A 26,262-nucleotide genomic window follows, 5' to 3' on the forward strand; every position below is an offset into this window, starting at 1 on the left:
TTAAAGTTTTGGGTTTTTTTATTTAAAAAATGCAGTTAATTAGAAGCACCCATTTACCCTGCAAGAGAAGCTTCCTTAAGCCTTTCTCCAATAATACTGGTTCTACATATTTAAATATAACCAAAATGTTGAAAAATTTAAATATAGATGTTTAATACTAACTGTGAGTATTAGATGCTTAATACTCACTTGTGCACACCCACAAACAAAAGTTACAAAAGAGCATTAAATTAATAAATTGTTCCTTATTTCTTAATAAGTAAATATTATTCACTAAATAACTAAATATTATTTGTCTTAAATTTGGTAAGAAATATTTATTTTATTTTAATATTAAGCACTTACAGATAATAGAATACCAGTCCATTAAAAGAAGTCTGTCCCAAAAGTTCAAGTCTAAAACTGTTGAGATAAGCGTCTCACCTGCGTTTCAAATGCAATTGCAGAAGCAGTAGTAAGAGATGGCTGTAAGATAACACAACCCACCTGAGTTACACCCAGAAGCAAATAGACAGACTCTGCAGTTGGGGAAGAGATAAAATAAGCTCCCATCTACTAACCCCGCCCAGCAGGCAGGCAACCTCATCTTGTTTTGGGAGAATCTGAGTGGTCTTCAAAGATGGTGTCATAGGGACCGCATTGCGGCAGTTCATGTACTACTGCATGGCCAAATGCAAATCTGAAACTGATTAGCCCAAGTATTTCACCACAAAAAATATGGGAGGTCTGGTGGATGACACCATGCAGGGCCTAGAAAACTAGAATGCAGAAATACTCGTAACTAAGAACTCCAAGTCACACTGAGATAATCTCCATTAAAGCACAGCTCTTCAGTGATGGCCTCATCTCTGTCTTAATTAGTTTGAGTCTAAGTTACAGACTACCTTAATTTTGATCCCAATTTTTCATTTTTAAATGAAGCAAATGGACCAAACTATCCAGGCTTTATTAATCTAGCTCACACACATATGACAAATAAAATTGTGCACTAAAATACGATTTTTTCCTGTAGTCCCAAAAAGTAAATTTGTTAAATTCCAGCATAATCAGTATCTAGATGCAGCTGAATAGAGCAGGTGAGTGGAATGGAAATTAGGTCCTACTATAGCCATTGTTCAATCTCACTGATGGTTGATGTAAATGATATAGTTCTGATTTGGGAAGAATAGAATCATTTCAAAGTACTGAATTTAAATTTTCTGCTTTAATCTACATTATTGCTTTTCTTACAGGTACATCAAAGTACAATATCTGGCTATATAGCTATTTGCAGAAAAATCTGCAGGTAGGAACACTAGGTAGCTTTAAGAAGCTCTTTCAACTCTTATCACCCCCAAACACTGTCCCATAGCAAACAATGTCTTGTCTCTGATGTAAACAGGTATGGCATGGACCAAAACCACACTGCTGAATTCCTTTTCAGAAGCTGCCTCCACAGGACTTCAAGTACAGTGGTACCTTGGGTTGCAACCACTTTGGATTACAACCGTTTTGGATTACAACTACGTCAAACCCAGAAGTGCGTGTCCCTTTTTTTGGATCACAACCCATAATTTTTTTTTGATTCCAATCCTTTTTTGGGGGGATGCCCTATTGGCGAAAGTGCACCTTGGGTTACAACCTATTTTGGTTTACAACGGGACCTCCGGAATGGATTATGGTTGTAAACCAAGGTACCACTGTACTATTTTTCAAACATCTCACCCCCCATAGTTCAAACTGTGGGCAGTTAATCTCACACAAAATAATTCCAAAGAGAAACCTATGGTCAAATACCACATGAAGATTCCCTTTAAACAACTCTACCAAATCTCCTTTTAGGTAAAAGAGAGATTAATGAAGAAAAAGTATGAGGAGACAACTTCTAACGACAAAAAAAAAAATAGTACATGCCTGCAGAACAAATATGTGGATGTGTCTGTTCGCACTATTTTCTAAATGTTCATCAGCTATATTGTTTTAACTCCATCAGCTGTGAGGATACAACAATTTAAAACAGCTCTAGAATGTTCTCAAATGAGCACAATATAACAGAAGAGTTCTATAAAGAAATAAATTCAAGATCATCAGACAACGAACAAGATACAGAGCAATATTTTCATCATGAACCTTTTTGTGTAAGATGCCTACATTCCAAAATATTTCAAAATTATGTTCTTTCCCACTTTTATTTGATTTCAGGACATTTCAGACTGAGAGAGAGAAAATTGCTATGTTCCATTTTCTAACACAGTAGATGTCTTGTTTCTAAAGCACTAAAATATCTTGCTTTCTGCCTGTGAAGGATCTTTAGAAACATTTCTAAAACTATCATCCCTGAACAAAATGCATGCACATTTATTTGCTCAACAGTGTTGAAATTGCATCTACATGCATGTCAATTGTTTTTCATTCCAGTTGTCACTGACACCATGAGAGCTCCTTGGTAAGAACTTAACATCATATCTAAAGATCACAGTATTTCAAGTCACTGTCATAATAATCTATAAAGCACAAAACCACTGTATGGGCACCGTATGGGCACCAGTATAGTATGGGCATACTTTATGATGTTAATGTAAGGAACGGAGGAGAATGTCCTTACAGCTCAACAAATTGGATCCTCCTAACAAAGGGTCCATGTTGTGCACAGACCTGGAACTCTTCCCCAACTGGCTTGGGGCAGGGCTTGCCCTGCTCCAGCCGGTGATGCCACTATTATGCCAATGGCCTTTAGCCAATGGGCGATATGGCAAGGTTGAGGGTTGGGGGTATTTATTCAGCAGCACGATGTGGGGACTCCCTCTTGCTTCGTGCTGCCGAACACCCACTCACCCACCCGTTAATTAGGTCGTGTTTGGCCTTGCTTTGGACTTTGGTTGGTCGCCTGTTTTCGAACAGGGGCCGGATAGGATTTTTTTCCAATGTGGCAGATTGGCTGTGGCCACTTGGTTTTTGCCTACTCCTTAGCAATTGTCACAACTTTGAAAGGTTTGGCGGTTAGGCAGTGGGTTGGGGGAATGTGGGGAGGGGAGATCCGGCCATCACCTGCCCCTCCCATTAATAGGGTATTCCGTTAAAGGAATCCAAGGGTCTGGATCTTGTCCGAAGCCCGGAGAGGGGCTAGGGCCATGCCAGGGAACCCCAGGGCTGAGCACCAATCAATTCGTATTGATGGAGATCCCCCTGCTGGTTGTTTACCCTTCCAGGCTTCCTACAGGGTGGGTAGGAGCCAGTTATAGTTTGATACCAATGCCTAAGCCAATAGCAGTCACATTTGTGTATTTTCAATAAAGCTGTGGCCAAGATTTGCCCATTAACATTTAAACTAAAATTCTGTGTCCATTGTGTCTTTATTTCCTTGGGGAATGGGTTTTGGGGATTGATGCACAATTCAGGTACCTCACAAAGCAAAGTTTTTCCAAATAAGTTGGGTGCTTTACCAACACCTAACAATTTTTAAACCTTCCTTTTATATTGTTGAAAAATACTTATAGAGTTTACGGGGGTGGGGTGGGGTCCAGTCTAGTGGTATGTATATCAATTTTGTTAACTGACTAAATAAATAACATAGGTAAAAGACACCTGGATGGTTAAGTCTAGTCAAAGGCGACTATGGGGTTGCAGTGCTCATCTCACTTTCAGGCCGAGGGAGCCAGTGTTTGCCCACAGACAGCTTTCTGGGTCATGTGGCCAGCATGACTAAACCGCTTCTGGTGCAACGGAACACTGCGACGAAAACCAGAGCGCATGGAAACACCGTTTACCTTCCTGCCACAGCAGTACCTATTTATCTATTTGCACTGGCATGCTTTTGAACTGCTAGGTTGGCAGAAGCTGGGACAGAGCAATGGGAGCTCACTCCCTTGCAGGGATTCGAACCGCCAACCTGCTGATCGGCAAGCCTAAGAGGGTTAGTGGTTTAGACCACAGCGCCACCCACGTCCCCTACAAATAAATAACATAATTCCCTAGGCACTCTGGGAGACTTCCAGCAAAATAAAAAACCATAGTAAAACATTAAATATTAAAAACTTCCCTATACGGAGAGTGGTAGGGGATAGCAAAAATAACAGCATGAAACATGCCATTAAAAGCAATTTGGGAATGAAAGTGTGTGTACGTATGCTTTGCTTTTTAAATAATAATAAATAGATGTAATTATTTGTAGCACAAAAAGTGGAGTTCTACATGGAAGGGCCAGCACAATTACCGGTAATAGCATACACTAGCCTTCTTTAACCTGGAGCCCTTCATATGTTGAACTGCAACTCACATCATCCCTGAACATTGGCCAGGCTGGCTGGGATGGATGGGATTTGTAGTCTGGAGGGCACAAGATAGGGGAAGGATAGCATATACCATAGAACGTACATGTGCTAGAGAACCTAAATTCTTTCCACCACAGATTGTGTTTTTGGGTTGAAACTGCTGTTTTATTGAAATGTTCATCAGTATACCGTAATTTGGAATGACACTCAGTGTATAACTGCATTATTACAGCACTAACAGAGAACTTATCAAGATATTTACACAGATATCCAAACCCTTCCCTACTACCTTTATAGCCACCAGGGACTTTTCAAATAAATAAATTTAGTCTATTAAATACAGTCTCTGTTGTCTTGTTCTCCTACCGCTGGTAGATGATATAAAACCTGTCACCTTGATGCCATCTGGCCACTGTTGTGTTTACTCTCATATTTCCAGTATACGTAACAGTCAGGAGATTGTCTCAAGTATCTCCATATGCTCTGTAAGAGAGCTGTATCTTACTAGACACAATTAAAATCCACTTCTTTTTAGCTCCAAGACAGCATTGCTGGTTTCTTGTAGGCAGATACGTGGAAAGAGGTGGACAATCTCCCATAATAGGTTTCTATTCAGTGCACATTAGGGGTTGCTTTTTCCTGAAATGATGTCCTAAAAAGCACAGATCTAAATGATTTCAACGTGGCTTCTCATATGTCTAATCTGATTCCAAAAAAGGAAATTGAAACTGCTGGTGCTAGATTTTTTTAGCACGTTGCTCCTTTGCTAAAATGATCTACAATGGGACAGCAACTGATAAGGAAAATTAGTGGATGTTCCTATACTGCTTTCTGCTGGAGTCCATCCAGATTGCTAGTGAATCAAAGATAGGAGGAACTAGTCATTTCCCTAGAAATCTTTCTGCATGTTGGATCAAAATAATCAGTCAATCAGTGTGTATTTTGATCTTCCAAACATCAAAATGAATGAGGCAAGGAAGGGACAATCTGATTTTCTTCCTATTACATCTGATTTAAAATGAGACTTTTTTAGTTCTCTAACTGACCAAATTCCAAAAATTATACCGGTAGCTGTAACAAATTGTTGGTTTCTCAGTTGTAGGATCAAAAAACAGTACATTACCGCTACTAGTGACATAATTATAATGTAAATTCATTCCGCTCTTCCACACTAACTATATCAGATTTAAACTAGGAATTGTTTTATCAGTGGAATCTAAATGGTGCCTTTGCACCCAAGGAAGGGCTTTTTTGTACAGTAGATGCATCCACTAATACAGTGAGACATTTTCCACCAATTTCCTCCTTCCCACCCTGCAGCCCCGAGTATCGCCTCTCCCAAGGCAGCTCAAGAGGGTTGGGAGACTATTCAAAACGGTGGAAGATGGAATGAAAGGCTGCAGGGGCAAGGAAAAAATTCTGAAAATCGAATTCGCTTCTTCTATTAGCAGAGCATTCACTGGATCAACCCTCCCCTTTTGTAAATGCAAGGGCATCTATTCTATTGCATTCTACTCTATATCTAAACTATTGTATGACAGAAGAAGTTGAATTTTCACGTTAAGTGGAAAATCAGGGTCTTCATTAAATATTCTGCTCATATAGTGCTTATATAGTTAGGAAAGCAACTTGCACAATTCAAATTAATCCTAATTGCCTAAACTGATTATACTTGGTGCACAACGGAACAACAAATCATATCCTCTTGCCATTTATAGATTTTCATTAAGCAGTGACATCTCAATTACTTAGAATTATGTCATGATTTTAAACATTGCATCTAATTAGGTATATATATATATATATATATATATATATATATATATATATCAACAAAGTGGCAAGTTGATAAATAAATCAATTTAAATTCATGTTCTCTAAAGAGTCTTTTTAGGAATGAGATTTAAAGACAAAAACCTGACCACTTTATGTACCATATATATTTTTGTCATAGTCTGAGGTTCGCCTTACAGATAAAAGGTAATTTGACAGATTGGAGTGTGTTACAAAGTACTATTTTCTAGTCAGCACTGGCAAAGATCTCAAACAGACAAGTAGCATGTTCTAAGGAGCAAAAAGTCTAATTCTGACTCATTTCATCCCTTCATTTCATTTTTTATTTTTATTTTTAAAAACTGAAAACCAAACAGTGGAACTCCCCAGGCAGCTTTCATTTGAAAGCAGATGCAAGTTCGTATATGCTATGCATATCTGAAATACAATCCTCAAATGTAAACGAGGATGTGAAAAGAAAATGGAGGCAGCGTATTTCCACAATGCATATGTTGATTGTAGTCCTTTTAGGGCCAAAATAAAAGGGCAGCTAAAATACACATACTTTAGGGAATAGGGTACGACTATTGAACAACTATTTTTTATTAAATAGAAAATATTAGGTTAACTGTTGATACAATGTTATCACAAATCAAAAACGGTACATGTGACATATGACAAACATGCTATTTCAATAAGGAAAATATTGAGGAAAAGCTTACTGAGTTATTATGTGTAGTTGAAGTGTCATAATAAATTGAAATCACAAATTTGCTATTTTATTACAATTGCATTAGCTTACCCTGATTCTACTGAAGACAATGTGTGCAATACCATCAGATTTCAGCCAACAGATAATTGACCAGTGGTTAATTCACCATATTAAGGATTAAGGATCTGGCACGCCAACAAAGTAGAAATATAAAATGTTTTAAATGGGGATACGCAAGAGAAGCGCCGTGAGATGTATACATGCACATACAAAGGTACGTGGTCACTCAGTAAAAGCCCTCTGTAAAAATTGCCATTCTGTATACAAACTTAAGTGATTTGACCATGTAGAGATGTGCCTTTCAATCTAAAACTTTTTAATTTAGAAACTAAAAGTCTTTTGGTAAAATTTCCCCCCATCTTTATGACTATCTACAATACTTGGTTTTAATTGCTATATTGTTTCTATTATTTCTCTCAGAACAATTATTATGTTAATACTGCAATAGAATAAATAACTCAATTTAGGCAGCCAACTTATTCTTTGTGGAAATTTCATTCACTTTTTGTAACAGTAGAGTATACTGCAACTGAAGAAAGTCTTATGTATGACTCGATATTGTGTGTTATTGCAAGGAAAGTAAATGGCAACACACCAACCATTACTAGATATCATAAAATGCTAACATAACAATTCTGGGCTCAACTTATTTGCCATAATGATGATCAGCAATATCACGAAGTTTGACCCACTGTTTAGCTAGCTACTGCAAAGCCTACTACTGCGGTTAATTTTTCCCTGGCCCAAGCGTATTTTCTGTTGAGAATAATATGAAAGTCTTACATATCTTCTATCACATCGACAAAAATGGATGTTTGTCAACTATGAAGGAATGATGCCAATTATAGGATTACATCTAAATTCTTGGCCAATCAGTTTGCTCTATAATCCTAAACATTGGAAGGAAACCTCTTCCCCTGATTTTATTAGTGTGAATTTGAATAAATCAAATGGCGTAAAATTATAACCATGAAGGTTCCATTGAAAAAAATATTCAAATTGCATAAGAATATACATGAGACATTTTTATGCAACCCATTCTAATGCAAATATGTTGTGCTAATCACTCAAACAGTTCAGCAGTCTTAAGTTACTCGCACAATATGAATGCACAATTTTCTAGTCATAGGAGCCACAGCAGAAGTTGTTGCATGCCTAGAAAAAGCACCTATTCTGTTTATAAAATACTTTGAGTGTCATTGGGACTTAACTATCTCATAAATATAGGCAATTGTTCAGTACATCATAAATTATTCACAATTTTGAATGTTACTATTTCACATGTTTCTCTAGAAAGTTTAAGATGATTTTAATTCTGACTGACATTATTTGGTGTCACTTGTTAAAACCATAATTCCTGTATTCTTCAAATATTCTAAAAATTCCAAAAGAACGTTTAAAATCAAACTTACTGGACATTTAGAGAACTGAAGATCTTGTGGGAAAGGCAAAATATCTTACTATTTAATGTATTTCCGCAGAACCATAGTAACTTTTCTGGTAAACAGTTAGACAAAAATTGAAACATTTTAAAAAATATTTTTACTTTTTGGGGGGCGGGTTAATAAAAACAAATACAAAATGCCTTATTTACCGCCCACATTGGCAATCACAACAATACTAGATAAAAATATATCTTCTTCTTTTTTAAATGACACTGTGGGGACTGCCACTGAGCATCTCTCCAATCACTAATCAGAACTTGAATGAATGAATTTATTCATTTAATAGCAGCACTCCAATGTCTGAACCACATGTAGAAAACAAGTTTCCAAGCTTATTTCCAAAAGACATTAATGGATTCTAGTTCACAGCAAACAACAGGACTAAGAAATGGGCAGGGCCGCTGGATGTGCAAAAAGGGCGTTGTCTCACCATGAGCACATCTAGACTTTAGTTAATAGGGTTCTTGTATATACAGTATGCGACCACAATGTAATTAAAAGGGCAACATGTAGAGAGACACGCCTGCCCTGCAAATAAACTATGTGGCCTCTAGGTGACCACAACTTATTTTTTGAGCCTTAGGCTCAATAAGGCCTAATCCCATTTACCATCACAGCCTGTAAATTTTGAGAGCATTCATTGATATACTAATGAAGTGAAATATCTTCAGAACATCCTTGGTTTGAGGTACAAAGTAAAAACTTAATAACTTTCTCCACATCATCTGAAAACTTCTATGTAAGTGACTAACATCGAAATCATTTAGTGTGATTTTAAAAAGGAGTAAGCACAAGGATATAAGATTGTATCCAACAAAATTTTACTCAGAGTATGCCCACTGAAATTAATGGACCTAAGTTAGGCATGTTTATTAATTTTATTGGGTCTGCTTTTAATATGACTAATGTTGGGTGCATTCAATGATGCCTGCATATGTGGCTGAGATCAGCCTCTCTTTGCAAGGCACAACTATTTTGTAAGAGCACATTATAACCATTACAAAGGAGACTCTTAATTACAGTGTGCAAAAGACTTTGGTAAGGTGGCCACAATTTGTAAATTTTAGTAATTATTAGAAATACCAGTAATATGCTCAAGAACAAATAGTATGAGGAGGTCATATATATTTTAAAATGCATCTTTAAAATTAGAGGTTGTTCACATTGCTCATATACTAAATCACAATCCTAACAATGGGATTGTCATAATCCTCACAATGGGATTTCCTCTCAGCCATTGTGTTTTCATGCCAAAGCTCTTTCTGTATGTTTAACAATTATTTCACTCTGACTAGGTCAATTGTAAACTGCTTCCAAATACTACACCACTCAGACCTGTTAGCCACCCTCCTATCCATAAAAATACAGGTTCTAGCTGTTAGTATACAGAAAACAATGTGCTTTAGAACCTATTAAACCCAATCTGTTCGGTACAAAACCCACTGTGGCTTCTAAGGACCATAGAACCAAAGCCTTCTTTTATGGTTGAATTAACAGTAACATCAAGTCAGCAAGTGAGAAAATTTCTCTTCGCTGGCTACACACTTTAGGAAAAAGAGAGCGAGAGAAAAAGAAAAGATGCTAACACTGAAATAATGGGACTGCAGTATGCATGCACGCATGCATGCATGCCCAAATGCACGCACACACTCTCTCACTCTCTCGCTCTGTCTCACTCTCTCTCACACACACACATGCACGCACACACACGTATAAATCAGAAAGTCAACTCACAGAATCTCCAAGTCACGCAGGGCTCGGAAGGCTCCATCTTCAATGCAGCTGATCTGATTGTTGTCCAGTTGCCTGCAGGAAGGAAGGAAAAGTATGAAGGCTTGCCTGGTAACCACGCTGCCTTGGAGCACCATGTTCTAAGCTTCCCTGTCACTAAGGTGTCCCTCCACCCCCTTGCAGTCTTTGCTTGTCACCAGGAGGAAGCTTGCCTGTAGTCTGCCACACTGCTCTGTCTCTTTTCACTGACTGTCTGAAAGAGCTGCATACTACAGCACACTGAAGCCTGTCAGGTCTCAGTAAATATTAATTGCGCTCCCCCCCTCTAAGGCAGAAGGGAATAATTTCATTACATTAGGGCATCCAATCCATTATGAGCTTTTACCGTCATGTCACTGAAACAATTTCATTAAGCTAAAGGCCTGTAAATCATTGGAGGTCACCACGCTGCCCCCCGTGACCTCACAGAATGCTGTTTTCCCCCTTTTACTGGAAGTTGTAGTCCTCCGTCCTGACAGTACTAAATCTCAAGGCTTTATCTGCCCAAGAGCTTCAAGGGTGTATGGGGAATATACCAATTCCAAATTAGACTCAACTAATCTAATTTTATAGTCTTTTTATTATTCCAAGCACCAAATGTCTGTGGTGGTTCAATGTTTTTTCTGCATTGTTACTGGCCCCATCTGGTAGGCCTGTCTATTGAAACATTTCTGACCACCAAACACAGAATTACTACAAGTATATCAAGCAAGTCAGATCTAATCAAGGAATTAAATGTAAAAATACACACACCAGGAGTGAATTCTTTTCCTTAGGCACTTTAGAATATGCTGGGTAAATGCAGGGGTTACCAAATAACAGAAAGATGCAAAGAAGAAAATGCCTTATAATGCTGATTTCAAGATCTCAGTTTATATCACTGATTATAAAATCTCAGCAGGTGTTTCCACACTACCTACAGATATACAACTCTTTGCCCAATTCAATACAGAAAATGACACAAAAAAATGTCTGCACACAGGGGTTGACTTGGCCCAGGCACAGCCACATCTGTTCATATTTCTGGACTAGGCAATTATAATTTTATATACAGTATATTATGCTGAGCTTTGTACTTTTGTAAGGTTTTTTTTTTGGATACATCTACAAATCTTGCTGCTCCTCCAAGCCTGCTGATACTTCTTTCATATGCATGTGTGGTATTTTTTGGCTTTATAAAGACCACCTCTTCCAGAATTATTTCTCTAGTAGCGTATAGCACGGGTGTGGTGTATTTTGCTACTTACAGTGAGTCTGAGAAAACCTTTAAACTTTGTTGGAATTTCAAAACAAAGAAGAAGAAAAACAAGTACAAATTAGATTTTGTTAACAAAGATAGCTAATTAGGTAAGGATTTTTTTTCTAACATGAAATTTGTTTTTAAGCTTGCAATCCTAAAACATCTGCCCAATTGTAGACCTTCTATGGTCTACCAGGCTGAAGCTGGTAGGACAGAAGCAAGTGTGAAGGAATGTTTTCGCATTCCTTCATACATTTTTTTTTTTTTGCTGCTCTGTGTGTGGTTGTTCATGCTTTTAAGGCGGGAAAGATTTCGACATGCTAAGAAGTGTGTCTAAATTTCCTGCCACTTGGGGTCATGCCATGCAACTGAAAGGGTTTTGGATCCTTCTCCAAGCTGCTTCCCAAAATGTCTCCAGCAAGCCCCCAGTCCCGACAATGCCAGCACTGGAATTCCTAAGAAACCTAGACCAGGTTACTAAATAGGCTTCGACTTCATACAGTAGTTTGCAAAATAATAGAATATACTTAAATCCCACTCAAGTCATACCGGTAACTGAAACCTCCCAACATTTCACAGGTGAAAACAAAGACAAACTTGTACTTAAACTGTTTTAGTCTGAAACACATTTACACACTGTGTATTGATGATTGTTGGAGATGTGCAGATACTTTGCTGACTTTTTTTAAAAAAAGTAAGTCAAGTAACTGTATTAGGGGGTATTGGGCAGGTATAAAAACACCTTCAAAACTTTTGAAATTGTTAATTAATTACCTAAACAAAATTGTCCATGTTTCATTTATTGTTGTTTTGACCATCATGGTCATAGCAATCTCAGAAAATCATCATCATCACACACACACGCACTTAAACAATAATGTCAGTACTGTTCAAAGGATTTGGAATTAGTAATGAATCAGCTAACTGTTGGAAGAAGGCAATTTCTCCACCCTTGCCAGGTTGGCTTTTTGAAGCATGAGACGGCATTACACATGGCTACAAAACAATTAACTGAAAATCCTTTTGTAGCTCGTTGGGGTTGTATCAGACTGTGCATCTTCAATCATGGAAGGATCCTTGATCTAGAGGGCACTTCTGTGTAGAGAAAGAAGGCAAAGCATTTTCCACTCCTCCTTCCTTCTTCAGCCTCCTGTGTCCCCAACCCTTGTCTAGTGGTTTGGGGAACTCTCTGGAGCAGCACATGAGACTACAGGCAAAAAGAACAAAAAAACCTTTTTTTTCTCACAGAAGCCCCACCCCCACCCCTCCAAGCAAAGAACCTTTTGTAAGCGGAGGTACATAGCCAGATACAAACCTTGGTCTTTATCTGTAAACTTTTAAAATGATAAATTAAAGTCATTTCCACCATTTGTTATAATGTTGATGTTTGTTATATTCTCTTTGCTATAAAATATATGTTTATTGAAAATACAGACACACATATAACACGGCTCCACCTTTGACTCAAGGGTCAAGGCCTGAGCTGCTTCTTCCACCTTCTCTCTCACTCCCCCCTTCCCATAACACATTGCTGATGGCTCTTCTCTGCCTTGCTGATTATATTTGTATTAATGTACTCTGCAATTGTTGTTGTGGTTGTTAATTCTATTTATATACCACCCCCTTTATCAAAAGATCCCATCCCCAAAGTGGTGTACAACATTAAGAATATATTTTATGGAGCATAATAATAATAAAAACATACAACACAAAACAGCCTAACCTGCTCTGGATTTAGATGTGATATGTGCATCAGCACGCTGCCCATAACACTTTCGTTTCCTTCTTAGATTTAACACTGTTTACTCTTTTATTGGCACATTTGTCAATTATTTTTTTTTTATAAAAAAGCAAATTATTCTATAAGTACAAACAAACACACTGTGAACTGGAATGTTGCATCCCCCCCCCCTTTCACAATGGAGTTAGATGCAACTTATTGAACACTTGCAATTCAAACACATTCAGAAACATAATCAGGTGTATGTAGGAAGCAGAACCGCACATAGTCACATCTGTCTCTTCTAAGAACTGACTCTCATGCTACAGTCATATGAACTTTACTTAGCTGTAAGTCTCATTGATCTGAATGGAATTTACTTTGGAGCAGACAAGTATAGCTTTACAGTTTCAGATATTTAGCTTTCTAGGTACACTGGGTAAATTTGAAGAATTCTAATACATGTGGGTGCATGCTAGTAATAATTTAAATAGGCACTAGACTACCCCTTGCCTATGAATTTCAATGAAAATATATTTTTTAAAATAGGAGCTGTTTCTAGTAAATAAGGATAGCTGAAGCATTTGCAACCAGGGATTGGCAAATTTGCCAATTTTGGCTTCGCTCAAGTTTCTCATTTTTCAGCTCTTCAGTTTTCCACATCGGTTTACACTTTATTTAAGGGCCACATTAAAATTCAGCAGCATTTCATTGTGAATTTCTCCTAATATGCACATCTTTGCGTGCAGTTTTGCCTGATATATGCATTCTTTCCATTAAATTGCTGTTGTATGCTATTTTCCATAACATGTGTATTTTATACATCCCCTACCATTGTATATGCATTACTTGGCTGTAGAAATGTATTGCAAAATCCAAAAATGCACAAATTTTGAAAGATAATATGGGTTTGAATATTGTTTAAGAAAGTACAAAATAGGTAAATTCACCTTTAATTAGAATGGAATAAAATTTCTGCCCCATCCCTAGCTGTAACTGATGAGAGGATGGAATTCAACAGCCTTAGATATTAAGTCCCTCAACTTCAAGTGTAGTGCATCTTTTGATGAATGGGATAAAATAGGCAGGAATTGTTAAACCTAAATCCGTCCTTCCCTTCACACACTTTAAGTAAAATATATTAAAGCAGTCACTTAGCATCTGCAAGGTTCTCTGATATTGTGTTTTGTGCAGAACACCTAACACCTGTGTTGGTTATGCAAAGTTTGCTTATTTTCTTGTGTAGTGTTAGATGCATTTGATTTTAGATACTGTACATGAAAACAAAAGCAAAATTGTTTATCCCAATCCTTGCAGAGACTTGGCTGGGTTTGAAAGATCAACGCATTAGCAGTTCTAAACATACTAAGAAATACAGTCCCTTTAGGCACGGAAATTCAGAAATAGTTCATGTTCAGTAAAATACTTCATGTGTCTTAAAAACACACATACGTTCCAGCTATCGTGGATCAGTGACAAGTAACTGTCTATTTAACCCATAGTGTTTAGGGTCTCTATCTTTGGTTTAGTCTTTTTTAAAGCCCTGAGCTTTTTTAAAAAACTGAACAACAGGATCCAGATTTTATGTTACGCATAAACACACATCACATAAAGGGGGGAGTGTGTGGAAGGAAGGTCTGATTGGTGATATAAAGCACACTGAGAAGAAATTGGGCTAATAAATGCAAAAAAATCCCTTGCCTCCATGCCTGAAATGGTAGATCAATAAACAGAGGGGAGCTGTGTAGGTGTGAGCAATGAGGTTAGTGACAGTGGGGTGGAGTAGGGACAAGGGTATCTAAATCCTTTTCTGCTTGGACTTTCTGCCCTAACCTCCTCTTTCAACACTATGTACAAGGGAATGGCACAGGTGCTTCCCTCTGAAGGAAAGAAAGCTCTATGTGCTCTCTCACTATTTTACATACAGAGAGCACAAACAACAGGGGGAAAGGCTGTCTTCTTTTGTGTCGCCTTCCCAGAGGTATGTGACTGACTATTCCATTTCGTTCAGTTTTTGTTTTGTTTGTACAAAATCAGTTAGACATAATACGGTAAGAGCTAGACACTATTGGAAATAATGCTGGACTAGATAGATCCCTCTTCTGATTCCGTAGAGATATTTTTATATTCTTAACCTGCAGGTAGCCTCAGGGAAGAGCCAGAAACAGCTGGAGATGAAAGCAGGTTGATTTGGGTAGTCGTCGTCGTCCCCCCGCCGCCTTTTGCCCTCCACTGCCATTTCAGGCTCTGCACTTGAAATGATCCCGTTTAAGTCTATTAATATTTTAGGAGAAATATAATGTACTAGCCTAACATGCACCTAGACAAACTGTGTTTGTTTAAAATGAGTGCTATACTCACATTCTGAAGTCTTTCCATCCAGCTATTCTTAGGCACAGCCAACACTAACAATAAGCCTTAGGCTGTATCATGCAACTGCTGGGAGATTTGAACACTTTTAACACAATCTATTTGTGTACATGCATGGGAGGAGTACGATCAAGGTGGCAAGCTCTGCACCTGAGGTATTTGGGGATGGAGAGTGGAAGGTTATCTACTTTTGCATGCAGAAGGTCCCCGGTTCAACCTCTGTCATCTCCAGGTATGATGTGAAACATCCTGCCTGAAACCCTGGAGAGCGACTGCTAGTTTGTGCCAAAAAGCTGAGCTTGATGGATCAGTAGAATGACTCAGTACAAAGTATCTTCCTATGCTCTTCTGCACTTTCAACAGACTTTCGGAACAACTGCTATGTACATACAAAGTTTCTCTTGCTACTGAACATGGTACGAGAAAAGCTTTTATATAACACATATATAAAATGTGCAGTATTTCTCAAACATTTTTATACTTCCTTTCACATCAGGCCTCATTTAGCGTACAGCAGATTTTAAGAATAATTCATCAACACTAAAATATCTCTCTCTCTCTCTCTCTCTCTCTCTCTCACACACACACACACACACTGCAACTAATATCCCAGGGCTCAGTTAAAAACATAACAATCTACTGGAATTAAACACCAGCAAAGGCCTGGGAGCATAAATATGTTTATAATAGGTTCCAAAAATCATTTGTGTTGGTGGCCTGGACCCAGACTCTTACGAAGTTTCTTTAGAGAAAGCAGACACTGTTTTAGATACAGCTTAAATCAGCAACAGTTCAGGATTTATGTAAGCCCATGTTTCAAAATTTAAAGGACAAGAGGAATGCACAGACATATCCAATCGGTTAAAAAAAAATTGGGAGAAGGAATTCATTGTGGAGATTTCTCATGAAAAATGTGGCTGTGCATACAAACAGAAGGTAATAAACTTAATTAAAGTAAACCTCAAACAGTATTTTTTTTATAAAATAATGCAAAATAGTATTATACGCTAAATTAATTAATTAAAGGAACAGCATCAGATATCTGTTGGAGGTTTAGAAAAATTAAAGGTACATTTTTTCCATATTTGGTGGGATTGTTGCTTAATTAAAAGAATTGTGGAGAGAAATAATTAAAGAACTAGCCGGTTGTCAATTGCAAGTGAATCCAGTAACAATGCTTTTGAATTATGCAAAACATCAGGTAGAAAGTAATGCAGTTTTTGGCTATTCATAGGATCATAGCAAAGGCATGATCAACAGACACAATACCGTGAACAGACCAATAGATCTGAATTGCTGAAGGTGAAGAAATTTTAAATTGCAGCAATTGCATATTTACAGACTGCATATTCTACACATTGTTAAAACAAAAGTTAATTACTTCCCCGCAATCTAAACAAAATTCAAACAAAATTCAAGGGGAGAGCTATGGCTTAGAGGTAAAGCACATGCTTTGTAAATAAATTATCCTAGTTTCAGTGTGTGGCATGGCTGGGGGAGACCCCTGCTGAGTGAAAACAATACTGTGAGTGCAAACAATACTGAGCTCTATGAACCAATCATCTGACTTGGTATAAGGCAGATTCCTATGAACCATGGTACTAAAGAAATAAGAATTTGAATTTTGATTCTGCCATGTACTCACTAGATGGCTTAAGGCAGGCAGCTTTCTCTGACACTTTCCCACAACTATAACATGGTAATAATGCTACCAACCTATCTTAAAGAGTTTTTTTGTAATGCTTACAACAATAAAATATATGTTAAATGCACTAAGCATTCTAAGAAACTGATAAATGCCTAATATAAATTGTATTAATGAAATAAATGTTATAAAATGAGTACTGTAGGTATCACAAAAGTTTCCACCTCCTTCCTAGTTTGGGAAAGATCACTTGACACTCACCTACATTTACTAGAACTATGCAAAGATCTAACAGGTTCTTACCAACTTTGCAAGAATGCCTGCATGCACACATATGTGCATGTATGTGCACACTCACATTTATTTTGTATGGCTTGAAAACTTGCTATTTCTTTAGACTGAGAATGGCCTTGAGTTATATTGTAAGTAAATATTATGAAAAATACAGATCTGAATTTAATGATCATATTAAAATCTTAAATCTCCCTCATTCCCTTCCCCACTTTTCAGTTTCAGGATTTTTACAACATCCTTGTTTTATTTTGCTCAATTGCTGATGTAATGAACACTGCATACCAAACACATAAAAGACCATCTCCATAGCAATTGGTGAAGGTTTTATTGGTTTCCCTAGTTACTCTTGACTGATAACCATCTGTTGTTCTCCACTGCCCAGTGGGGAAGAGTAAATATGAGAAGGGAGGGGAAATAGCCATTATGGCCTTTCTCAAAGAGATGTTACGGTAAGTGTCCCAACCACGTTTCAGGCTTTGATAACAAATCCTGCAACTTATATATATCATATTATGTCTCACTCTTCTCCCTTTTGTTGTTTTCTCAACTCTAAAAATTTAGATTCTAAGTGCATCAAGAGCTTACAGATTTTTACTTAAGGAACTCCAAAGCACCATGTACTTCTGTGGTGCTGTATATAATGACAACATTACAATATCTAGGTTAAGATCCAAACCACTTGAAAAGGGGGGTTAATTTAACATTGTTCAAACTGAAATCCCTTTTCATATGCTGTGTGGAGTTTTCTACTCTAAAAAATCATTAGAATCCTTTCAGAACACAAACTTTGAATGCTCAACTTTGCATCAAAGATTGGATCTTGACTTCTAAAAATAATAATTTAAATTGGAGGAAGATGGCTGCTTGGGAAGAGGAAAATTGACTTTTGAAGCCATTAATTAAACTACAGGACAGTCTGATCTGATTTTATTGCTTGTACAGGCAGATTTAATAATTCGGATTTGCTCCCACTAGATAAATGCTGCTGGCTGCTAAAAGAAGCATTCCTCTTGAGAACTCAACTTCTGATCTGTTTCAGTAACTAAAAAAACAACATTTTAAAAATGATCCTATTGACCAAATGAAGAACAAGTCTTTTGGATTAACCTGGGTTAGCCTGCTTGAATTCCAATGGTGGGATTCAACTAATGATTCCCATTAGCAGAAGCCCTTTGCACTGGTTTCTGCTTGTATAACAGCGCTTCCTCACTCTATTGAAATTGGCTCGGTAGGCCAGAACAGTGCACAGGGTAAGGAGAAGAGGGATTGTTCCATTCCACAAACTGAAATGCTTGCCCTGACAGCCTTAGTGTGATGTTAAATTCCTCCCCATTTGTTTGTAATGCAGTAACACTCTTGGAGAACTGAGACAACAGTTTGGTACACACATTTAAGGCAAAATTTCAACTTAAAACCCCAGCTCAATTCCCTCATAATATTTTCAAAGTGATAATGTGTGTGTGGGGGGGGGGAGGGGTCAAACATTGGTTAAAACATGAAGCACAGAATTTTCTTCTGAAAATTGCATACCACAGTCTCAAAGTTCAAGAAAATTACTGCATTATCCCTGAATATAGTGCAGTATGTCTACTGGATAACACTGAAATGAATGCTGGTGTAGACTTTCAGGATAACTTTCTTCATTTCAAATATGAACCTCAGTTCATTTTCAAGGGATGCAGGAAACATGAAATGCACAATTTAGTGTGATAACATCCTTGACGATTGAGACAAACGAATTAAAGTTAGCAGACACATTCAAGACAACTTTCTACATTTCAAAAATAAACTCTTGCACCCTTTTCCAAAGGAGGATATTACATATAGATTATAATGTGACACTGAAGAAAGACTGTTTGTAAACTTTGATTTTCCTAGTTCATATTCAGGGATGGGAACCTATAGCTCTCCAGCTGTGGTTGGATTCCAACGCTCATCAGCCACAAACAGCATGGCTAATGGTCAGAGAGAAGGGGAGGTGTAGATCAGCAACATCTAGAATACCACAGTTTTCCCATCCCTGCCATACATTAAGTAATAATAATAATAATAATAATAATAATAATAATAATAATAATAATAATAATTTATTATTTATACCCCGCCCATCTGGCCGGGTTCCCCCAGCCACTCTGGGCGGCTTCCAAAAAAACAGAAATTCTAAAATACAAAAATCCATCAAACATTAAAAGCTTCCCTAAACAGGGCTGCCTTGAGATGCCTTCTAAAGGTCTGGTAATTGTTCTCTTTGACCTCTAGTGGGAGGGCATTCCACAGGGTGGGTGCCACTACCGAGAAGGCCCTCTGCCTGGTTCCCTGTAACTTGGCTTCTCGTAATGAGGGAACCGCCAGAAGGCCCTCGGAGCTGGACCTCAGTGTCCGGGCAGAACGATGGGGGTGGAGACGCTCCTTCAGGTATACCGGACCGAGGCCATTACAGAACCTTTCATAATAAAACAGATTGGGATTGTCATAATGTGAATCAGGCTGGATTAACACTTTCACTTTCAAGAGACCTAGTGAAATCAATGACACTTAAATTAGCCATTACTAACTGAAATCTCATAAATTTCAAATGATTTACTTAAAGTACGACTAAATTTAGATCAAAGCCAGTGGAATTCTACTTAGAATACTCTTAAAAGCACTTTACATCAACTTTAAAAATCTCAATGTACCGTACTTTAGAAAGCAAAGTTTCTGATGTGAATTGATGTTTAAAGGTAAAGGTAAAGGGACCCCTGACCATTAGGACCAGTCGTGGCCGACTCTGGGGTCGCGGCGCTCATCTCACGTTATTGGCCGAGGGAGCCGGCGTACAGCTTCCAGGTCATGTGGCCAGCATGACAAAGCCGCTTCTGGTAAACCAGAGCAGCACACAGAATGGTGTTTACCTTCCCGCTGTAGCAGTACCTATTTATCTACTTGCACTTTGACGTGCTTTCAAACTGCTAGGTTGGCAGGAGCTGGGACCGAGCAACGGGAGCTCACCCCGTCACAGGGATTCGAACCGCCGACCTTCTGATCAGCAAGCCCTAGGCTCTGTGGTTTAACCCACAGCACCACCCGTGTCCCTGAATTGATGTTTACTACCCATCAATTCTGAAACCTCTCAAAGCTTCCAAATAAATAATGAATTGCACCTCCTCTAACTATTGGAAGAAAACCTAACAGCCTTTTACCTAGCAAAGTGTAATGGGGATGGGGGGGGAAGAGATATAGGACTTAAGGGTTCTCTACTCAGTTTTCAGCTCCAAACTGATACATGTTTCAAATGATTATCAATTTACATTCAATAAACACTTTCTGGGCATTTCCATTTTGCAGAAGGAAAAAAAAGGATTCCTAAGGCTGCAATTCTATACTGTACACATATACCTGAAGTAGCAGCGCATACGGTGGGATAGAGCAGCAGAGCAGTCCTCCTGACACTGTCGTCACTAAAGCTTATTTGGATGGAAATGGGGCAGAGCAGTGGTGAGGATGGAGGTGTGCATGTGTTCTGGCAGAGTCATTCAGATGCTCCTACCATTCTGCTTGTCAGCTTGGCCTTGCCGTCGCCCTGTCCCATCCTGATAAGCAGCAGTGACAGCAAAATGGCTCCGCTGGTACAGTCACACCACATTAAATTCACTGCCATCTTGTTCTTCACCTCCTGGTGAGTAGCAGCAACATGAATGGCTGGGGGGGGGGCAGGTGATCGGCAGCGCCCCAGCCCACCACCCACTACTGACTTTAACCCTAATTTCAGATTCCTTCATGTTTCAGCATGTCCCTGGAAGTTGCCGCTATTAACTACAGAGGGGGGGAAACATGGTGGTATTCTACACCTAATAGCAGCGATAGAGAGGACAGGATTTTCCATTCAGGAATTAGGGCTAGTGAAAGGGATAAAGCCAACCTTTCATAGTGCTCTAACCACAACCCAAACTACCTCCCTCCCACAGCAGCTTTTAGGAAAATAAAAAGACATCAGGATGTCAAATATCCAGTATGCCTTGTACTGAATCAAACCATTGGTCTTCCACTGACTGGCAGCAGCTCTACAAACAAAGATCTCTTCTTACAGGCCTACCTTGAGATGCCAGGAATTAAATCTGGGGCCTTTTGCATGCAAAGCATGTGATCTACCACTGAGCTATGCTATACACCACCCCTGCCATTGCAGGAAGCATAGGTTTTTAAATGTTTAAAACACAGACATAAAACCTGAGCAGTTAAGCCTCCTATTTTTTTCATCCCCTCCATCCCTCTTAAAAATTATTGCTTGAGGGTTTTTTCATTTTTGTTTTAATTTCCGCTAACGGATAGTCAGACATCTGAGATACAGACCACCCGCTTTACTTTTTCTTATATAGTCTGCATATATACAAAATGAGTACAACAGGAACACATAAATGTACAAATCCAACATCTCCCAAAAGAAGACTGTAACTTAATCTATTGTTCTGGTTTACACTGTAATAAATTTGTTAGCTTTGAGGATGCCACAAGAGTCTGTTGTTGTTTTTTAACTAAAATGTAATCTAGATTTACTAATTGCCACCAGCCCTGCATTTAGAAAGCTAATGTGTCAGAGAGAAGGTTCTAGGCTAGACTTCTCCCTGCATACTAGTTTTTCTGAAGTGATACAGCCCTCGGGATGGCTGCCCCTTATACTCTACAGTATATACAGATCAGTTCTAAGTCTAAGAAATATTCTATGGCCAACATCATTAGACTACATGAGTTCATTGCTTATATGCATATGTAGAAAATAATATCCCAACCATTTTGCACCACCTTTATCAATTATGTCACAGGGCTATATTCCTAGAATTATTTCCACTTTGTTGAAAAAGGGGGTGCTGAGCAGACACAAATATTGCCTGAAAATCCTGCTCTCCCAATGAGTTTAAGTGAAGGGGTCACACTGGCATAATTCTGCAGCATCTTGCTGAACAGTATTAATAGCCCTTCACGATTGGTTCAGTCCATGGTTAAATTATATGTGTTCTGCTGTTTTGGCCAAGACACTACATGCTCACTCTCCCCCTCCCCTCCCAACAATCCCCAGAGAACAGAGTAACTCAGTACAAAAGGTTTGCATTAAATGTAATGAAACAAATGACAAAATCAATAAACCAGGAACTATGAGGCTATCATAAAAATGATGTAAACCCAGAGTTCACAATGGTTATAGAGCTATTTAAAATTGTAATTAAAACCAGCACAATTTTTTCCTAGGATAAAAGCCTCCCTGACAGCCCCAAATATATGCTACAGGAAATATTCAACAAATATATCCGAAGTTGGCATGAAGTCAGCATAAATTAGTCAAGGATCACCTCTAAGTGTACATTTTTAGTCAAAGGAATTTTTTTTTTTTAGAATGTTGGATTTTACATGATTTTTGAATCACACTGCCATCTATTTAGCAAAGCTACACAGCTACGCAACATATGGCACTGACCAAATTAATTTAGTTAAATGTTCCAATCAAGTGCCTGACAAGGAGGTTTTGTTTAATATCAATGGCAATAAATTTTTCTAAAGGTCAGCTTTAACCTCATGTATTTATCTATCCTTACTATTCAACCTTTGACTTCTTTTGCTGCCCAGTTTTGGTGTAACTGAATGAAACATTAAACACAGTCATGCAACATTTAGTCATATGAATTATACTTAGTTGTGGAAACTATTCCTCTGAGCTAAAGTGACATTTTTCAGGCACCATTCCATTACAAACATTTGACTCCCGCCTCAAACAAGGAAGGTAAAGAATGTTCCATTCAAGGTCATAGTGGAGCAGGTTAACATAACTGATGACAACAACTCAACAATAGCCAATGACCTTTCAAAACTTCCTCCTCCCATTCTCCAAGTATAAAACTGGGGTCAATACAGTTGCACTTAGAACACAAAGGAAAGCTGAGTATCAGTCCTGAGCACAAAAAGCTCTAATCATAGTTCTGCTAAAAAGAGAAATGTACCAAAATGTGTATGTAGTAAACATTTCCACAATGAGAATAAGTAATAGGAAAATCTGTTGAAGATAATTCTGTCGGTGTACATAAGAAAGTTTCCTTAAACATAGGACATACCTGGATGAAATTGCCTAATTACATAAGCAATATCAAATATAGCATGAAAGGAATTAAAATATGCAGTGCAATCCAATGAATTCCTACTCAGAAGCAAAGTCCATTGAGTTCAATTGGATTAACACACAGGTAAATAACACATGGATTAACATGGAGCCTAAATAAGATTTTAAATTGTGACTGCTCCAATTATTTAGATTTGTTACTTATCAAATTTCACCTCCAATCCATACATTTTAGGGTGTCCTAGAGGGCAGTCCTCTATTAGACTGTGTTCACTTTTTGAAAGTATGTTTGATCCTAGTCTGATTTAAAGAACCATAAAAAGAGAGAATCAATAGTTAGCACCTGGACAGCAGAGGCAGATCCACCCTGACTAGCAAAGCCTACACCCAGAAACACAAAATGAATGTGAATGTTTCTTCTGCCCAACATTCCAAAGCAATCTTTTAAGCAAACCGTACTTCCACAGATTTCACTGACTGTACCCAGCTGCATAACTTTAATTGCAATAAAGTGTTCCTGTTGCAGAGGCCAGAATTCTAGCCACTGTTTGTACCAGGTACTGGAATCTAAGTCTGGATGGAAACCAAATTACATTCTCAGTTATTTAGTTTGCAAATTAGAATATATTCTTCTTCATTGACTATATTAATTAGAATATAGTCTTCTTCATGGTGATCCAACCTGTACCCTATCCTAGTTACTGCAATTAAGCCAAGAGGAATTGTTTTCGCTTAGGGAATTATCTCCTCAGATTGCCACCGTTAAGTACATACACAATGGGCAGGGCACAATCTATGTGTCAAATTAGTTTCCCATGCATTTCTTCCAATCAGAGCTCATGTGCAGAAAGGGCAAAGAAAGGGCAAAGGTCACAAAAGCTGGAGCCAATATGAGCCAAACTGTAGTTATGGGGCATGTCTGAATCCGGCTGGATCTTCATTAAGCAGCTATACTGCCTTTGTTAACAGATGAAGCCAAATCAGTGTCAGATCCATGAAGCAGTGACTGAATTTGAATCAAGGTCATGAGGCTCTGCAAGTGCTGCAAAGCAGAGTTGCTCTTGGTCCAAACTCTACTAATGCCTTGTCTTGATTCCACTCCTGTGCATAGACAGGCTTCATCATCTCCTTACTCCCCTAATTTTCCTCCAGCTACCCTTTGCTCTTAGTCTATATGCAACCTTATAATATGCTGCTTCCTGGAAACAAAAGAAAAAGATGAAGAAAATAGTGGTAAGTAAATGTAAGCAATATGCTTTTACTGCAGTTATATGCATGGAGACTTTATTACAGTGAGGCATTGGAACTAAAGGGTTGCAGCAAAGGTTTTACAGAAAAGTAGAAGATATTTGGAAGAAGTGACATCACACCAGTGTTTTAAAAAGTGTATCCAAGTATAAGGGGAAGAAAGGGGTGGAGTCATTTGAAGGAGCAGGAGAAGGCTGAGGGTAATAGAACTGGATGAATGATGGTCATGGGCAGGGATGTACTGGGATAAAATAGCAGGGAAATAAACAGGGAAAGGCAATGGTGACCTTTCTGCTGAATTGAGGAACACGTGGTCCCACTGATGAGAGTGCTGAATGATCCTGGCAGCAGAATGCTGGATGGAAGCAAGGGAGCTGAGGTGACATACAGGGAAGAGCAGAGAAGAGAATATTGTAGTGGTCAAGGTGAGGGATGACCAGGGTGACAAAGATAAAGCATGATATTTCTGCAGAGCTGCAAAAGGAGAAGCTATAGTCTTGGGAAGAAGAAGAAGAAGAAGAAGAAGAAGAAGAAGAAGAAGAAGAAGAAGAAGAAGAAGAAGAAGAAGAAGAAGAAGAAGAAGAAGAAGAGACAAAGAAAGTCAAGGCTTTATATGTGGATAAGGCAGTGGATATGAGGCAAAAAGGGCTTGGGATAAAATATGAAATATGATGATTTTAGGGTATGACATGTTGATTTTGTGAACAGTGAAGCGTTACAGTGGAAATATCCAACCAAGTCATTTGGTAAGTTTGGACAAAAAGAGGGAGAAAATACTTGGTAGAGAGGTAGAACTGGATGGCATATAGATGTATAGATTGTCTGGAAAGTCATGGTATTTGATGAGGTCACTGAGGGATAACATGTAGACAAAGAGCTGCAGAGAGCTGCAGAAAGACAATAACAAGTTCTTGAAAAATCCCAATAGACAGAGGGAAGGCTGTGGAAGAGAGCTCCCTAATAAAAAATAAAAAAGGGATACTTGGATGGGTAGGGACTAGGGAGAGAACCAAATGAGGGCAAAATCATGGAGACATATCATAACTGAAGTAGTTATTAAATACCAACTAAGTTTTTATTTTGGTATGAGCTTTCGTGTGCATGCACACTTCTTCAGACCAAAAGCTCATACCAAAATAAAAACTTAGTTGGTCTTTAAGGTGCTGCTGGAAGGAATTTTTTTATTTTGTTTCAACTACGTCTGACCAACACAGCTACCTACCTGTAACTATAACTAAAGTAAAGCAATATAAAATGATCCATTGTGTTGAAGCAACCCAAAGAGGTCAAGGAGCATGCTCAGATTTTGCTCTTAAATTATCTTATTTGGTTATCAGAAGGGGAGTTTCAGTGAACTGCAGAAGATTAAAGGCAGGGCCGGCTCTAGGTATAGTCCCGGTGGTGCGGGGTGCCAGGGCGCCGGGTCGGCAGGCAGGGCGCTGCGCAGCAAAGCCGTGTGGAAGCCATGCTGCGCGCTGCGAGGGCGGGGGCGCCAGAGCGATCTCCACGCCTCAGCGCCATGGCGCCCGACCTGCTCGAGACTGCCCTGATTAAAGGCCGACTGGAGGGAGTCAAGAGTAGAAATAGAAAAGACTAAGTTGAAACAGAAGGAGCAAGGCAGAAAATGCCAACAACCACATGAGTGTG

General features: G+C 38.5%; 1 protein-coding gene across 2 annotated transcripts in view; it reads right to left on the bottom strand.

Annotated features, from left to right (window-relative positions):
- The window catches only part of SLIT3 (slit guidance ligand 3), a 409,547-nt gene that overhangs the window by 150,107 nt on the left and 233,178 nt on the right, over positions 1-26,262 (bottom strand). For both annotated transcript variants that reach the window (XM_035105175.3, XM_035105174.3), the window contains exon 6: positions 9,975-10,046. In XM_035105175.3, coding sequence (XP_034961066.1) covers positions 9,975-10,046 — 72 coding nt within the window. The remainder of the gene's footprint in view (positions 1-9,974; positions 10,047-26,262) is intronic.

This window comes from Zootoca vivipara, chromosome 2 (genome assembly GCF_965207765.1).
Source record: "Zootoca vivipara chromosome 2, rZooViv2.hap1.1, whole genome shotgun sequence".
NCBI classification, from domain to species: domain Eukaryota; kingdom Metazoa; phylum Chordata; class Lepidosauria; order Squamata; family Lacertidae; genus Zootoca; species Zootoca vivipara.